The 19,143-nt window shown below is 39.5% G+C and overlaps 1 protein-coding gene across 5 annotated transcripts in view; it reads right to left on the bottom strand.

The window, feature by feature from the left end:
• Positions 1–19,143, bottom strand: part of FBXW7 (F-box and WD repeat domain containing 7) — a 115,627-nt gene that overhangs the window by 27,752 nt on the left and 68,732 nt on the right. For 4 of the 5 annotated variants that reach the window (XM_081021357.1, XM_081021361.1, XM_081021358.1 and 1 more), the window contains 2 exons: positions 4,335–4,417; positions 459–600 (listed from right to left, as the gene is read on the bottom strand). In XM_081021357.1, the coding sequence (XP_080877483.1) occupies positions 459–600; positions 4,335–4,417 (225 nt within the window). Of the gene's footprint in view, positions 1–458; positions 601–4,334; positions 4,418–6,868; positions 7,398–19,143 lie in introns of those variants that run through there. The other variant, XM_081021359.1, reaches the window with a different exon arrangement.

Raw genomic sequence — 19,143 nt, 5'->3', positions numbered from 1 at the left:
ACATAGCATTAATTTGTACCAGTGAATACCATTTTATTTTACAGTTTTTAACTCAGTACGCATTTTAGAATTATAGTATGGAGGGCTCTTTTCTGTTTCTCATTAAAAACTTTACTATCTTTTAAAGAGATGAAAAAACAATGGGAAAATTCCATTCTCATCCATAATTAAGAGCACTAAAACATAAAACAGCCTACTCAATATTTTGCTTTTCATTTTTTAAAATTACAATAAATCCCAAAAAAGCCTACCTTTACACACCTCATGTTTAAAAAGTATTTGTTCTTTAAAACAGCAAGCTATAAAACATGTTGCATTAGAAAAGTACTGTTTGTTATTAAAAAGACTCAGGAAGTGTAGTGATTCGGTACTGTAACCGGCTACAGTTATTCTAGCAGAATTCTTTCTCAGTTCACAACAAGCTCTTCAAAATAAGTCAAACTCAAAATGTTTTTCACCTGAAACATTTTCAGCCATTCTTGAAGTCCTGTTGGCGGCTGGATGGATGTAATTCGGCGCCGTTGCTGTCCTTGACCATTGGCTGCTCTCAGATCTCCAAAAGTAGTAGGTGTTGCTGAGCAAGGCACAAGCCCAGTAGTGCTGGAGCAGAAAAAAAGGCCAATGCAGTTCTCAGAAACATTTAATTATACTATTAGCACACTGGTCACTAGTTATTGAGGCAGATCTCATTACTATAGAAATGGGTCTTTCCAAATCTCATGTGTTTTACTATTTCAGGCTTATTTGGGGCAATTGCCTAATTATTGGAATCAAACAAGAGGTAAAGTAAGAAAACCTGGAGGTTTTCTTCACTAGGACTGGCTGGATACATTTTGCTGAGACAGAGCACCAAATGGCAACCTCCCACCCCCAAGTAAAAGTGCATAGTACCCAAGGCTTGTGAAGTTATTTTGGAACCAGGCAGAAAACCTTACAAGTGCTGTTCCTTCTCCATAGCACAAAAATAATGAATTAAATAGCTATTTGCTGCCCTTTCAATTCATCCAAGATTAGCTGCCTGAGGTAACCACCCCACTCTGCCTAATGGCAGGGCCCAGACCCAAACCTCACGATGGGAGGCGCTAATCTAAGGGCTATAACCTGGGATCCACTTTGGGTGTATCAAAGTGTTTGCAGTCACCCAATAGTACATTTGATATTTTCTTTGAAGTTCAGACCACTGTGTCATACGACAAACTATTTTGAACCCTCTTGATTCCCATGTTTAAAAGTAAAGCACAGTGAGCTGCATTGAAGAAATGCAAGCCTATAGATATCTTGGCACACTGAACTAGTTGGGACAGTTTTTTGGATCACGACCACAGTAGTCACTCCCTCTAATATTAAACTTAGGTGGTGAATGTCAACTGAAACTAAGCCAAAAAAGAGGCTGAGAAACGGGAGGAAGTTATCGGCATTCTCAGGCGAAAGGCGAAGTTTGAGATACAACCCCCTCTCTTTGAAAATCGTAAGATGGTAATCCTTCTCCAATGGTCTGAGCATGCTCAGTAGTGTTGGAATGTTGAGTGTCCGTGAAAAAGAAAAATGCACCACTCAGAGGGAAATTAGTGGAATGTCCTACTTTACAAGTTACATGTTATAGTATGTTGGGGGGAGGCATAGCTGGCAGACAGGAACTTGAGTAGAAGGTGGAGATAGACCAACCTTTGGTTGCAAGTTCCACTTATGAATAATGAAGTGTGAAATTGGTCACCTGGCTCTCCAAAACTGTGTCTGAGTTAACTACGTCTGGCATGAGTTGTGGGCCCCATTGAGCGCCCTTGCAGGACACCATGTTGGAAGAGGGACAACATAACTAACTTTGTTTTGCTGCTTGCAACCTCTAACCCTGCATGGGGCCACCTACTGGCTCTGGTGCATATGCAACTAACACCACACTGTTGAAGCTCCTGTTCAACTTTCCTCTCTGAGGATGTAAGCAGAGTCAAGAGTGAGGAGATGAAACAGCATCCTCCTCTTCGCTTTTACGACCCGTCTCACTTGGTTGTGAAGACTGTGTCCAACAAAAGCACCTTGCCCAAGGGCCTCCCAAAACCTCAAGCTGGGATTGCAGTCACCCCAAATCTGTTAGCAGTAAGTCTAAAGGATTTCTGGTTTGGGTATTCCAAAGTTTTATTTATTTTTTAATATTTCTAGTTTTATCTATATAAATGTTGAATGCTTCCCCACTAGTAGCCTTTGGTTACAAGATTTGGGACTTTCATTCAGTAGCGTGGGGGGTGCAGGGGGGGCCGGCCGCACCGGGCGCAACATCTGGGGGGCGCGCGCTCACACTCGCAGCTCTCTGCCCCTACCTGGCTCACTCACTCTCTCTCACTGCAGCGCTGGCTGTGCGAATCCGATCCGAGCCGCTGGGTCGCCGCCCACTGTGGAGGGGGTGGGTGCCAGGCGTGCGGTGCGGAGAGAGAGCGAGGGACTATCTGGGGGAGGGACAGTGCAGCGGCCGCCCAGCGCAGCACTGAGCGCGGGAGAGAACCACACCAGACCAGACCAGGCAGCAGCAAGAAGAAGCTGGCAGCGGCGGCAGGTTAGGGGTTAGGGGGCGCAAATTACTTGCCTTGCCCCGGGTTAGGGGGCGCAAATTACTTGCCTTGCCCCGGGTGCTGACAACCCACGCTACGCCGCTGCTTTCATTTACAACATGTTGTAGATATTTGAATATTTTGAAAAGGGTAACTCTAGTCAGTTGAGACACATTTGCTTTTTATACATATTTCACTGGACATCTAGGATTATTGTATGTTTCTAATTTGTAAGAAGCATGTGCTTCAATGTAATTATAAGCCAAATACTGACACTTTGCTTCCCTGGGTTTGCCAAAACAGCAAAAACTACATGACTGCAAATTTGCATAAATTTGATGTGTACCTAACAAAACACTGATTGAAGTACCATGGATATGGGATTTTCTAGGTTCAGCATATCCAGTTTGAAGGATTTCAGAAATCAGTGCTAAGAAAGGCCAGCATCTAAGGCCTTGAAGTGTCATTGCTAGTCAGAGAAGTAGACAAATGGGCCTAGGTGGAGAAATAATCTGGAACTCAGTATAAAGTATAATTCAAAGGCATTATTTTAGCATTTTATTTTACAGCCTTTTTTGCAGGCAAAATAAGGCTCATAAAACTAATTAGTTTAGAACAATTTTCTGAAAACAGGGATGACACATTTACAGAATTGAAAACATAACCATTTCATCAATGATGGGCACAGTTGTTATCTGATGAGCACAGATTAAATAAACTGGTTTATTTTAGGTAAAGAACTATCCTTGAAGGCATTTCTGAGTTCACAAATGTAAGATACTTATATAAAATGAACTCCAAAGATGTTTCCTTCTAATTCAAATCTAAATAAGTATGAGCAAGTTAATAGCGATATTGTCTTCAAAAACATTGTATTTTATGAGTAGCTATGTTGGCTTTTCCAGGATTTTTTTTAAAAAACCACACATAAATTAGGAAAGGATTTATTAGCTAGAAATGCACTAACAAGCATTCTATATGCAAACTTCTGTATGCAAACTTCTACAATTAATCAAATATCTGCATAGCATTTTCCCTGTTTTTCTTTTTACACAATTCAACAATGGTAGACCTATAAATTTGAGGGGGGAAATATATAAATGAATATATTTTAATTCATAATGAAGAATTTAAAAGGAAGATTAAAACTGAACAGCAGATAAATTGCCTATGGAAAGCAATCTGTTAAAACCAGAAAGTTTCACAATGCTGCAGATTTGAACAAGCTCAAATGCAAGAGGTAGTTGTTATGGCAACTACCAAGTAGTGAAGTCGAGTTGTATGCATCCCTGGTACTGAAATTCCTAACCAAAGGAAATTAAAGAGTTGTTAAATTGACGTGCCTGCTTATGATAAATGTACATCTCTTTAATTTATAAACGGAACTCCATGTTGTGGAGAGGTTATTATTCAATGTGACTCAGGAATTATCATGTTGTTGTATGCAAGAATGTTGTGATTAACACCAATGATTTTGTTGTCTCTATAGTCCAACTTGATGCATATCCCAATCTGCAAGTTTCCCTTCACTGGGTAGATGTGAGGGAAGAAAAATATTAGGGTCCTTTGAAGCCACGTAAAAGGATTCATCCTAAATTTGTAAATAAAAGGGTTTGTTTATCTTTTTATAAATTTATAACTTCAGCAGTTTCGAGCAAGTGAGGTACTTATGAATGCAGATAATTCACTCAGATTTGTTTTGTGGTATGACTATGCAAGAGGTGGCTGGGCAGGAAGTACAGGCTGCAGTCGTGTATCTTAAACAGATGACCTGTCATTGCATTAAATTACCTTGTGTATTCTGAGACTTTGCAGGGTTTCTTTCCCAGTGAGAAAGAACGGACCTCGGAGCCATGGTCCAACTTTCTCTTCATCTACAAAATGGGACAAGGAACAAAAAAATGGTGTTAGTCTGGCAGCATAAGCGAGGCCCTTAATGAACAGGGTGGTAATCTTTTTGCCTGTACCTATCAAGATTTTCTTAATATCAGCCTGTGCAACCTGCATTTTAAACTAACAGAACATAAATTATTCCAATGACCCAGCTTTTCTACAACCCTTTGCACCATAATCACTTGGCAGCTAGAAGATACCCTGCTGCATTATGATTTGCATTATGATTTGTTTCCGCACATTTATTCATATCAATGAGTTATTAAATGATTCAGTTCATTACTCTGCACATTCTTTGGAATGATAGGTATAAATGCTAAAACAACATCAAACTGAATGAAATATTCTCTGATAAACACTTAAAAACACAGATCAGAAACATTTTACGAATGTGAAAAAGCACATGAAACTACCTCCCTTTGGGCAGTTCCTTACATTTTTACCACTAGTGTCATTAGGATGGCCTTAGGACAAGTAGCTTTGTGCAATATGGCAAGATAACCGTGTGTGTGTGTGTGTGTGTGTGCAGTGTTGCATTGTCAACCACAGAGAAGTTTATCAAAGTTACCAACACTTCTATATCAAGTAATCTTTTAACTACAAACGTTTAGACTGGAAACTGAAAGAAGCATACAAAAACATATGCAAAGTGGAATACATCCAAAAGCAAACTTTTTAGGTTTGACAAGATGCAGCAGGAGCAATTCGACACCTATGCTGACTAAACAGTATGGAATATACATGTGCTTTTGCCCAGATTTATATCTGGTTGTTTTTCTTAATATGGTAGCTATTTAAAATGACTGGTTTCATACCAGTTGGCAGGTAAAATCAAATATACACTACCATGCAAATTCAGATTTTCCCATTCCCATTTTTTTAAAAAATGGACATTCACTATGTATTGTGGCTGTCTGCTGACACCGAAGATACATTAGAATCATTCAAGATACTAAAGTGCATTTTCACTAAGGAAATAAGCATTCTCTTAATTCTGTACTTATCTTTTTACGCTTATGAATTGTGCTTTATTTTTAAACAAGGTTTCCATTTAAATTGTGATGCTTATCTTTTTCACTTGAGCAATAATGGACACCCTCCTCTTGTGCTCAGCCTTATTTGCGAGCCTGTGCCTCACATGGGACAATACACAGCATGCACCACACAGAACCAAAAAGCCTTCTCCACCAGCAACCTTTTTTCAGAGCAAGGCTGAGGATAATGGAGACCATATTTTCATCCATGTACAGGAGCATGTCTGAAAACCCTTGGAAAGCACTTCCCATATTTAGAAAAAGACATCGATTTATTGCAGAGCACCCTTTTGCTATAACCAAATTGCAGCTCCAGAAATGGGGGTTCATATACTAGGTGCTTTTAACCTCCATTAAAAATTAAACTGATTCTCCCCTAGGGGGTATCATGATATTCCAGCAGTAATATTTCTTGTTTCCGACTATGAAATGATTTATTTTACTTCAGCAAACAAATGTTAGGAATATGAATTATAACACTAACTCCTACTCTGAATACAACTTCATTTTCTCAAAAGCATGGGATACATTCTAAACAACAGGCAGTTGTCCAAGGATGCAACGAAACTCCTGTTTTCTTAATATTTGTAGGAAACTTTTTCCATCCCTTTTAAGCTCCAACTGTTTTAGGTACTGGGAAACCTGCAAAAGCTTAGCACTTGGCACTCTATGAAATACTTTTAATAAAATTACCACTTTGTTAGGCTAAAAAGAAGTTTATGCCCATTAGAGGTATCTAGTGTAAACAATTGCAATTTTGTAGGGGTTTCTGTGAAATTCAAAAACTTGCTCCACAAGTACCTGAGGAAACACACAATCTTGTAGAAAATTATGGTTGTGTTTTTTTTAAAATAACAGATCCTGCAGACTGTATTCTGCATTGCTCTTGGGAATACACTGTATCTCTGAAACATTTCACAGCATGCTCAAAATGTCTCTTTGATATAAGCAATTACATGCTAACATCAGTACTATTTGCATCCAAACCTGCAAAATGAACACGAAATACTGAGTGAAAGCAGAAAATGGTCTTTTTTTTTTTCAAGGGAGGAAAAAAAACCAGGCTAAAGTGCTGAGCTGAAGAGCCAGTTCAGTCGAACGTAAATAGTCTGATCTTTCTTTGGTTTCCCATGCAGACTCCTAAAATAAAAGGATTTCGCATCTCATTGAGCCCTTTCATTATTTGCCTTTATTCAGCGTATAGCATGTTAAGCATCCAGGCACCACCAAAGGAGGGGGGGAATACAGAGAGATACCGCAGCCATCTCTGATGATACAGATTTTTCTTTCCTCAACAGACACACAAACACAGAGGCACATACACACACAGACACACACACAGACACATCTATATAGATACATATAGGAAGGAACACACACACCATACCGGTTACTTACTTTGTAAAAAATCATTTTTAAAGTGCCGTAGAACCCCATGTTTTCGGTATTTTTCCCCTTCAGCGGTTCCGTGCCCCCGTGTGTCCGGCTGCTTGGTAGCCTCTGACAATATAAACCTTTTTCAGGTAGATATGTCACAGACTCTAATGTGGACATGCTCGGGCACGTCGGAGAAGGAAGATCAGGCAGCAGAAGCAGCAGCAGCAAGCAAACTCCACCGTAAATGCGAGGAACGAAGCTCGATATCAAAAACCTCCTCCCGGCACACATACATACGTACAGCTTGTCTGAGGAGAACTTAAGGGAATAATGAGTGAGGGGGGAAGATTATTGGAGGAGACTTTGCCCTGTCAAAGCCTTGACTGAACAGATTCCTCCCCGAGCGGCACAGAGATCAGATTACATCTTCCCTCACGCTGCGAATGGTGCAGTCCAAGCTTCAGCAATGCAGGCTGCACATCAATTATATGGTGCTCAGCTCCAAGGAGCCTGTGAGCACACAGCATGGGAAGGACTTCGGCAGGAAATTAAACCGTCCCCAACACCATCCTCACATTGGCCACTGGGATCGAAGGAAAGGCTGAATATCTTTAACTATCTTCTCAAACCTGGCTAATTTATCTCCCCCCATTTTAAACAAACAGGAGAGCACTGGAAAATTCACGATTACGAGCTGAAGCAAACAAGGCGATTTCCACTAATTACAGCTATACGGTGGCCCTCCGGCAAGCTGACTGGACCTTTATGCCATTGCATCTAATGGGTTCAAACGCTGCTGCATAAAAATGCAGTTAATTTCAAATTAATTTGAGATAAGCATTTCCTTTGGCAAGCAGCCTACATTTCTCATTTGGGGGAGGGGAAATAGTAATGAATTTCATTGTTACGCTTAGCGCTCAATCCAATCGTAATAAAATATGCAACTAGTTTGATTTAAATATTAATTCCTTCCTATTGTGGTTGGTTTTTTTTAAAGTTGTGTTTACAAAATAACAGAACTGACGAGAAAACTCATGAGATCATCTTGTCCACCCCAAATGGAGGAAAGATCGGCACTACTGTTCTCTTACTACTCTTCAGTTACAACAAAAATCTGAAATAATTATTCAGTGACACTCCTCTCCCAAACACAGTTGACGCTACTGGAGAATCACCCTCCAAAGTGTTTTTGTTTTAAATACTTAAATCTGTATTTCTGCTATTTAACTATACTATCTGTGGCCCTATTTTCAAACATATTTGAAATCTACTGTCATGACAGACCTTGAAGATGTCTATTTCACAGAGCAGATTAATATGACCACTTGCACCATTAGGTGATTCCCTCCCCCATCACTTCCTAGGGAGACCCCTACAGCCTTGCAAAAGGGTCCACATGCAATCAGCTATCACATTGCTGAATGTACAAGAACCAAGTTTTAGCTGAACCCTTTCACAAGATCCAGATCCAGCTGAATCCCTCTATAGATTGTTGCAGGGGGCAGGTTTGCATCACAGGGGGAGAAAAGCTACACCATGTCACAGTTCATATTCCAGATATATGAACGTAAAACATCAGATGAAGCCTGTTCAGTCAAGTGGAGCTATCACGTGTCTTGAACATGATACTTCTGCTACCCTTAATACACTGCAGTACGACATTTGCGTGGAAGTATGCTCATATTTTCTCCAGATGGCATTTCTGCCATGAACACAGTGTTCCTTTCCCCCCTTCTATTATAATATGAAACTTTTTTTTAAAGCTTCCACTTTTTAAAATGTTCCTACTTTTTCCCTACAATCTGATGTGTCCCTGACTGAAGTCTGGTTTGGGTATTTATTTTTGGCCTCCAAACTGTCTCCTGATTTTTAGTTGTGTTTTTTTTAAATCAGTCATGATATAGGTATGGTGCAGACATATGTAAACTGCATTTTCTCCACAAGAAGCAGAATACTTCCTGAATGTTTATGTTGTGGACAAACCTTGTAATTTCTATATGGGCACACTATCTTAAAAAAGTATTTTTGGACCAGAAGGCACATTTTGAATTTTAAGGAAGCATGATGGGCACCAGTCACAAAATGGTTGCCATGGCATAACACAGCATGCCTGTTGTGGGGGCATGGTGAAATCAGAGACAGTTCAGTCATTGATGCTTCCCACCCACCCAAGACAGCCAAAGGCTTACCACAGGAAGTCAGCTATGTCCTGAGTTCTCTCCCCCCCTCCCACCTCCCTCCAACATCACAAACATTGTCTAATAACAATGGAGCATTTCCCAACACCAGCAAAAAAAAAGAAAAGAGATCACACCACTCTTTCTCCTGCGCATGCACAGCACACATACAGGCCACATACACACGTGCATCTCTCTCAACTCACTCATGAAACACATTCCTCATATACATCTCTCCCTCTCTCTCTCACAGACCACAGATACACACAGACCACATACACATCTCTACCCCTACTCCTCCCGCTCACAGACCATACATGCATGTGCTCCCCCTCCTTCCCTTTCTCTTACACATGCCCACAACTCACATGCACCTATCTACTAAGTGTGTCTGTCTGTCTGTCTGTCTGTCTCTCAAATACATGGGTGTCTGCCAGAATTTTCACTCTAACTTCCTCATAAGAAATGAGAAGAATGGTGTCTGCCTGTTTTGCTTCAAGTTCTAAAATATGTCAGGTTCCAAAAATGCTAAAAGCTTACAAAAAGGAAAGAAAAGAAAAAAGAAAGCTGGGTATTATGGTTCTTCTTAGGCCTATTACTGGTTAACAAGTTAGGACTGTTGGCTATTTTCCTGGTTTGCGAACTAATATGAAGCTACAGTTCCCCAATTTGGACATAACAGGAAACTTAGGACCACCCAGGATCTTTGTGTCAAAGCTGGCACACAATGGATGCGTGCTCAGCCCCCAATGCTCGTTCCTGGCTTCATAAACCAGAGTTTACAAAGCCTGGAATGAGAGTCCAACCCAGATATTACATCTTATCTGAGTATGCTATTAAAGAGTTCCTGTGCCCAATTTTCTTCTGTGACAAATTCTCAAAAAATAGTCATTATTCAGAGAAAGGTTAAGGAAATATCTGGTACTCAAAGAGCATTAGTAAAGTTAAGCTTCTACTACAGTGGGTATAAAAGCATAAATCCCAGGGTATGATCTGAGGGTACATGAGGGACACCAATTGGCTGAAGCTAAAGCAAGTCTGGGACAAGTCAGTCCCTGGATGGATGACCATCTGGAAACCACATGTACACAATCTTGGTACCATTATGGAAGAAAGGCAGGATATAAAATAAATAAATACAGTAAATAAAAGAAGAAGACATTATCCCCATTTTACAGAGGGAACTGATGTGTTTGCATTACATGACTGTCAAAATGCCTGTCTTGTCACAAACGAAAAGTAGTAAATCAAGCATGAACAGGAATCCGGTGTTTGTGTGTAAGAGAACCAAAATACGGAGAAGATTCTGTGTATGTTAGAGAAGACAGTAAGCTCCCCCAAGCTGCAGTCTAAGTAACTGCAGATTATTTATGCCTATACAATTATTTCCCTACTGGCCTTACAAAAACAACTTATTAAACTTTTAGCAGGCAAGTTTGCTAGCAAGTTATAAATTAAAAACCAAAATTACTAGGTTTTATGCTTTAAGTTTTCTTAGTCAAGTTAACTAACAACTGAATTCCTGAAATCTGTACTGTTCATCATTAGCAAAACAGGTTATAAGATCCAAGGGCCAATACCACAACTAGACATCTGTTCTAATCTTGAGCCTATATAATGTACGCAATTTCTTCATCACCATTCTTGATGAAATGGAGACTCTATAGAAGATAAATGCAGCCCTGTGAATTTGTTATAGCTACTCATTTCTTAAAGTCTTTTGGGGGGGGTGGCAGAAAGGACCCAGTTGTGGTTAATGGATATGCTTGCTGTCAAAATTCAGCTGCTAAATATCAGTTCTCAAAATAAACCGTGAAAAGTGTATAAAACTGTTAACTCATATACTATTGTGGTAAAAAAAAAAAAAAGGAAGGCTAGAGAATAGCAGAAACCTTAATTCTGGTTTCCCTGAGATCTTCCACTAATATCTGGAACATCAGGAGCAGCATTCTGTTACAGAATAAGGTTCTTGCATACCAATCCTAAAATTAGTAGCAGCAAAACTCCAAGCAAATATGATGCAATGACATAGGTTGTGATGCTGAACTGCTGCAGTAGCTGTGGGCCCTTTACTAATCACTTCTTCGCTAATAAAATTTTCTACAGCTCAGTATGGTATATTTTTCTCTGGTTCTTCATTACACAATATCTATTCATCTTCTAACCACATAACAGCTACAATTTCACAATGGTATTTCCACTTCTCTATTAAGTTTCATTCCTTACACATTTCACAGCAGAGAGCATGCGAGAAGTGAGCTTCTGACCAGCTCTGTTTCTTCTTATCCTTTCTTTCTTATATAACCCATCTTGTATGAAGGGAAAAGGTAACACATTCACAGCTTAACTTACATTATTTAATATCTATGGGAAAAGGAGAATCAGATATAGAAAATAATTTTTCACCTAAACTATCAAGGTCAAGATCAGCCACGGACACTACTGCATTACTATAAAATAATGAATATATAAAAGAATTAGGAGGTGTAACGCTTACTTCAACTATCCCTATATGTTTAGGAATAAATATACAAATCCTAGTTGCATGATCAGTTAAAACATTTTACTTGGCCAGGAAGAATACCAAATACCTTAAATTTCACTATTTTCATTTTTATATTAGGTGATAGTCAACTCTTACTTACTCAGGGTGCCTAAGTCCATTTATTTCAAGAGATTTACTTTGAGCAAAACTTTGTAGAATACCCAAGGGCTTGCAACCTTGTAAACGTCAGAAAAAAATCCAGAAAAAAACTCCAAGTATTCTTGTACCAAAACAGAATAGCAGATTATGATGGCAAAAACCTTTGTTGATTCCTATTCCCCAGATGAATCAAGTGCTATCCTGTATTGATATTTATTACTTTTATATATCAGAGAGAGTTCAAGGCAGTCTACAAACACCTTGCCATTTTATCTCCATTTTATCTTCAGAACAAGTCTGTGGGGTAGGTTAGGCTGTAAGAGAGAGGCTGGGCCAAGCTTATCAGTGAGCTTCAGAGCTGAGATAGGACTTGAACCTGGTCTCCCCAATCCTAGTCTAACCACTGCATGACACAAGTGCAGCCCTCTTCAGGACTCCTGAAACCTATATATGAAATGCTGCAAGCACAACCACTTCCCTCTTTGGTGGATTATGCACTTCTCCCCACGATCAAGACCCCCATGCAATCAGAGGCCCAACTGTGGGAAGGACTGTCAACAGATTTATCCTAACATGGTTACAATCCCCTTACAGACTTTTCTGCTCAACACAGGAAGGTCAGGGCGAAGGACAAGGAGCAGTCCTACACTCCCTTTAGTTTCCTCTTAAAGTGTTCAGTAAAACCAGTGTGTGTGATGGGGGGTGGAGAGAGAGAGAGACACAGAGAGAGAGAATATGAATGAATATATGCAAACACTAGGAGCCAAATAACTAGAAAGACAAGGGGTTAGTGGTGACAATTCTATGTAAAACTTAAAATGTCTACAAGGTAAGTATTGTGGTCATTCACAGCAGCAATGATTGCAGTTAGCACAATAATCCAACACAGTTTCAGTGGGTGGAGCATGAGATTCTTAATCTCAGGATCATGGGTTCAAGCCCCACATAAGCAAGGCAAAAGATTCCTGCATTGCAGAGGGTTGGGCTATATGCCCTTCGTGGTCCCTTTGTTGTCCAGGGCTTTCTAAAGTAATATAAAATTTTTCACCAATGCCAAGAGAATAGTATCATACACTACTAATAAGCACAATTATCACTGATGCTTTAGCATAAGCAGCAGTAATTCCTACAGGTGTAGAATATTCAGTACCATAGGGTAGGAGAAAATGACTACATCTTTACACAAACAAAGAAGACTAAAGTGCTACTCCCTTTCTGCTGATGGTACTTTGATTGTTTAAGTGAGATCAGACGACCCGATGACAACTGGGAATACCACTTGGTCAAAACACACAGCAGTGAAGCTCAAGAGAGCACTTTGCATTTCAGACTCCCTTAATATTACACTGTGGGTTGCCAGTGGAAGGAGAAAAAGTCACAAATACTCAATTTCTAAGCTTTGCCCTGGAAATCTGTAGCGGTCTGAACCAATTACAAATATTCCATGCTTTGGGAAAACAGGCCAATTCCCCTATTTACACAAACAGGCTATTTGTACTTGAATGCAGATGACTCCCTTTTTACTTAAAAAAACCAAAAAACATTTTCTTCCCCGAAAGAAGTTGTAGATATTTGTTCCATACCAAAACAGGTAGTCTAGTTTAGCTGTTTCCCTGCCCGCCCACCCGCCCCATTTAATGATGAGCCCACTACAGTAATTTCCCCGCTTAAGGGGAAAAGAACAAGTCCGTTCTAGAAGGGAACACGCTTGCACACTGGAGTGGTACAACAGGGAACTGCTCAGTTTCTCAATAATTCATTGAAAAGGTTACCAGATGTGCATGCCTGCACCGAGGGAGGGAGCAACTGCGTCACTCATCACGAGAACTGGAATTGTCACAGACACTATCCAGTAAGGGACACATATTCCATGCAGTATTCATTATAGTAACATTATAGTAACGCTCCTGTCGAGTCATCAGAGTAACAGGCACTCCGAGTTATGCTAGGTCCACACCATTAAAAAGGTTTATGGGCCAACACCATCACTTTTAATTGGGGCTGGAAGCTACTGGGAAGCAGCTTGCAGATACTTGAGTGAACAAGCTCCTACTTCCCCCATTTTCATCAGGTGTTGTGGAGACATGCTTTATTTATTTATTTTTATTTCCACGGCGGCCCCATGATAGACTACATTGCTGAAATTAACTGGAGAAGTTACCTCAGAATAAATGGTGCTTGTCAGAGACTTGCACTCTGGTAAACAAAACAGTTGATGGATAAAGTAGAACGAAGCTGGCAGAAAACCACTTCTGGCGAAAGCTGCTGCACAAGATTATAAACAGTGGATCCAGGATTATTCCCAAACCTGCTAGGGTTGTGGAAGCGCTATAAACTAACAGTCATTCAACTTTATAACAACTTTTTTCCCATTCTGTCTTGATTCACACTTGATCTCATTCTGAAGCACCTACACTGCATTGAGCTCTTGGAGAAATTGCAGGACAACAATTCGTAAGTCAGTAGGGAGGCAAGCAATTTCGGGAACTTATATTCAGGTGGTATACATAAATCAAAAAAGCTCGTCCCATATGGTTGAGAGGCCAGACGCCGGATTTATAGTTGCATATGTAGAAAAGGCTTTTCAGTATACATCACATATAATGTCTAAATTGGGGGGGGGGGGGAGAGAGACTCTCCATGTTTTAAAACTCTAGTAATGAGTTTCCTTAACTTTGATGAATGCTTTGCTAACTCCAATCACAAAGAATGCCTGGAGGAAGACTGCTGAGATTATGTGAAGGCGCCAAATTGTGAGCATATCTTTCTAAATAAGGTCAAGCTTCCTACCACCCTGGCCCCGCAACACACACATTGTTGAGCAAAATAGTATTATACTATTATAGCACTCAAAGTCTGCTGCAGTGATCGAGAGCTTCACAGATTCATCTTCCACCAATTGAAGAGTACCAAATGGGTTTGTAGGAGCCGTGCTCCAAAGTGCATGTTTGGAAGTGTGTGCTTCCAAACTAACTAGAGTTTTCCATTATGTCCAAACTGTGGAGAGCTCTAAGAATCACGATTCAATCCTTTCCTCTTTGAACTAACCACTGGACCTCCCCAGTGTTAGGTTATAATGGGAAACTATGATTACTTTAAAAGAGGAAGCAGGGATGGAGAGGGGAAGGAAACAAGTCTGAGGCTCATTCTTACAACACTAAACCACAGCTTTTGTGCTCTATCTAAAACAGCCCATGTGGGGAGGTAATCTATCGTATTTGTGAAGCAGTTACTCTGGTGTTCAAAATGCCTTGGGAATAAAGTAAAATTTGTAATATTCCCCCTTCCCCTGCAATTGTAACTTATAAAGCTTGACATAATGAATCAATACCAAAAAAAGGGAAAAAAAGGTCTGGGAAAGACAGTTTCCTCTAAATATATTTCTTCCCATAATTGCTTTTAAATGGGAACTGGATCATCTTTCTACACAGTTGCACTACAAAATCTGCATCTGTGTGCTGAAAATACAAGCCAATAATGAAATGCAGGACTAAGCACCAAGTATATGATAATGTCTTATTACTACACAGTGTAAAAATTAAAGTTCTTGGTTACGTGGGCATTTTAATATATGCAGTTATAATGCCTTGGAAGTATTCCATAAAATATGGTGCCCAGCTCTTCCCAACTCTATACTGAAGTTGTGAACATCTACCAGCAACGTACCTAGCTGAGATATGTCTAATTATAGTATTTCCTTTTGTACTCAGAAAATACATGCAGACAAGAATGGAGACAATTCTCTTCACTGTCACACCCATCGTCTGTCTTGAATTATTGCCATGACAACTTTCTTCTGTCTGCAAAAATTAAGACGCAACCTACCCTGAAGTTTTGTATCTTGTCCAACCAATTGGAGACATCACCAAATCTGTACACATCAGAAAGGAATTTCTAGAATGCTGGAGGTCACATTAAGTTCTTTCAAGTTTCCCTAACCCATTGTCATTCAGTGCCTGCTATATAATTTTGTATGGACAGAGGCTACAATTGGAGTTATCAAGCAAGCAAATTTGTTCAAACCAAATGAAAAGCATTTCTATAGCATGAGTCCCTAAGGTTCAAAGCCAATTTTCTTTTCTTTTTTTCATGTGGACAGGATTGCCTATTATTAGGGATATTTCAGTCCTCCATGCGTGTACAAATTAATGACATTCTGCTTTGCATTTGACAGAAACTGAGATTTAAAACTAGTCTACTGCTTTCTTCTTACAATAAGTTAATGAAATGGAAGGATAACAACAAGATTAACTAAGGGTAATGACTTGGAATGACTGAAGAAAAGTATCTGCCTCGTCACTTTTCTGCTTCTGTAATAAAGACACTTCGGTAACAATGTATTCTTTTCTCTAAATGAAAGCAAACATCAACTAAATAAAGGTTAGCTTCCCATAAACAAGAACACTACATATTATTTAACCAACTTATCAATACCTTTGTTTGGTTGTCTGATGAAAGCTACAGAACTCATGTCTTATTGATTGTGGGACAAAAAGTAATTCAAATTATTTGAAAATCCATGTTCTTTTTTTCCTCAGTGACACAATACAGCAAATTACAGATCACAACATATTTTGGTTGCTTCCTGGTTTACAGTTCTATTTTTGCACAACCAGAAATATGTGGCCCAACAAATCTACAAAGCCTTTGTATGAGCCAAATTTTACTTATGCACATATTTTTGGACTGAATGGCCCAATGCATAATGACACTACAGAGAAATATTCACTGCTTCAGAAGCCTGGGAGTCTCTTTAGTGGTTTAACATGATACAAACAGTTCCTCTGATGGCATAAATAAGATTTTGCTTTCTGGTGCTCAACTCCCCACTCAGCCATGAAGATTGCTGGGTGATCATGGGAAAGTCACCGTCTTCATCCTCACCTACCTTGCAGGGCTGTTGTGAGAATAAAGGGAGAGGGGAAGAGATCCATGTACATCATCTTGAGTTTCTTGGAGGGAAGGTGGGATATAAATGTAACAGTAATGATAATACTGTAATAATAGGAGCTTCTCACTCTCAACTCAAGGGCCGAAATCAAATGAATACTTCCCTTAACCTTTTTTGCTTTGTCTCGTAGCTTTCAACTGTTGATGTGAGACTCACATGCATGCACAAAATGGATGCAGGTTCCTAAAATCATTGTTTAAGAAGGACTACAGAAGGTATACCTTTGCTGCCACCACCACGTGTTCAAACAGAAGATGAGAAGACCAGGTTGTACTCCGCAGAGGACCTGAACTCATACCTTCCCCTAGCAGTTGCTATTCCTTCAAAAAGTAGGCTGGACTGTTTTTGGGGGGGTGGGGGGGTGAGGGTAGCGGTGGGAGCAGAGACAATTTGTGGAACATGACCTTTGAAATTTCATTACCCCAATTCAGCTTGAACATATATGCAGGAAAACAGACAAAATGGATAGTAACCTCAATGTTTGTAATGGCAAGTGCTTAGACATGAATACAGTCGACTCAAAACTTACGCACATTTAACTTGTGCAACCCTTAGTCAATAAATATTTTCTAAAAATGAATTCAAGCAAGGCATCTGAAAATAGTTTGCACCTATGCACCTTATGTTTCTCACTGCTGCCCTTAAAGTGACGCTAAAAAGCAGGAAGATTTCACTTGTTTTCAATTAACCATGGGTATCATTAAGTCTGAACCCAAAAAACCTAAAATTGTGGTCAACCTTAGGTCAGCATCATAAACCAGCAGTGCTGTAGATCAATTATTCTTCAGTGTTTCTGAGGGTATGGGGGATGTATAGCTGTTGTTTTTTAGTTTTGATACAACTTTTGCTACTAGGTGAAGTTGCTTGGTTGCACTTTTATTTATTAAGAGTTGTATTTATTGTGTTTTGTATTTATTGTGTTTTCTTCTATTGTTTTGTACATGGTTTATATGTTTTGTGAGCAACAAATGTAATAAATAATAACCTTAGACCTTCCAAATGTTGTTGGAATCCCAACAACTATCACTCCTAGCAAGCAGGCCAATGATAAATGGTCAGGGATATGGGAATTATAGTTCACAACTTCTGGAGCACCACGGATTCCCCAACCCGGTCATAAAGCAAGATTTTGAAGCTGACTTGTTTCCCTAAACCAATGTTAAGATTAACCACAGTTTGTCACAGGTTTCTAAATAATGATAAACTGCAGTTACTTAAAACAAAAGTAAGAGCTTCTGATTTCCTCCTTGATAATGTGCTGAAAGATGAGAGGACGGGGAGCTTTTTCACCAAATCTTTACCATAGCTTACATGGTTATATGTGAAAGAGGCCACAGCTGCAAGGATGCATAAAAAAGCTTGCCAAATCTCCTGCAGCTTTGGTAAATGAGGCCATTGCATCTTGTGCTACAAATCAGATGCAATACTAGGATTGTGGTGATGAGACTGAAGTGCTTTTAGAATGGTATATATCTGCATGAACCATAGCCAGCCAAATTCTACCTCTGCCCTGCTTTATTAATGCAAAAGACCAGATAACAATGTATTTAAAGACAACACAATTATAAGGGATTCACTTAACTCGTGTAACGCTTCCTGTTGAAAATGTGAGAAAGTTGAGGAGCACTAAATGTAGTGCTTAGTCATTGCTTGCATCTTTTAACCTTCCACCTTCCAACCTCCCATATCACTTATAAGTCAAATATGATCAGTACAATGATTAATGTTATTAATCTAAATAATCATTTCATTTATATCAGTCTGGAATGTTTTTTGTGGGGGGATGTTTCTAAAGGATGTCCGCTGACTGCAATTAGGCAACGTGAGATACCTGAATGACTATGATAAATACAGAGAGTCTTATGGAGTCAGATAAAACTGAAATAAAACTGTTATAAGTAATCTGAATGTGGGGGTAAAGAATGGTATTGAGAAAGATAATGCAAATAATATTTGTTTGGGAAGAAATGACATAGCTATTAATAGCATTGTTTCCACGTATTTGGTATCATTTATGAAAGTGGCTTGTGTAAATCAGAGGAGGGGAATCTGTGGTCCTCAACTGCCATCAGCCCCAGTTAGCACGGCCAGTACTCAGGGACAACAGAAATTAAAGGGCCAAAGGTTCCCTGCCCCGTCATAAATAAACCTAAGTTAAAATCCAACTTCAACCTGAAACACTGACCCTAAATGTACATACCAATGGATGAGTGAGACTTTTGGCCTAATATGATCTACTCTGACAAAAAAATTGTTCTCTAGTCCAGCTATGTGAAATCCCTTGGATGGAAATGCTTGGGAATGAAGCGCAGCCCTTTTACATGCAAAGCATATACATTTCCATTGACCTGTGGGCTCCTTCCCAAATTTACCGCTATCGCTTACCTATTAAAATATTTATACCTTGCCTCTCAATGGTATGATAAAAATTAATTGATGTTGAAAGAGTAAAACCATTAAATGGAAAAAGTATAATAGAGGCAGGAGGAATAACAGTTATGTAAACAAGCCATTTGTCACTTTC

The sequence above is a fragment of the Podarcis pityusensis genome (assembly GCF_964106645.2).
Source record: "Podarcis pityusensis genome assembly, chromosome: 9".
NCBI classification, from domain to species: Eukaryota; Metazoa; Chordata; class Lepidosauria; order Squamata; family Lacertidae; genus Podarcis; species Podarcis pityusensis.
The sequence above is the reverse complement of the archived record's forward strand: the minus strand, read 5'-3'. Positions and strand labels throughout refer to the sequence as shown.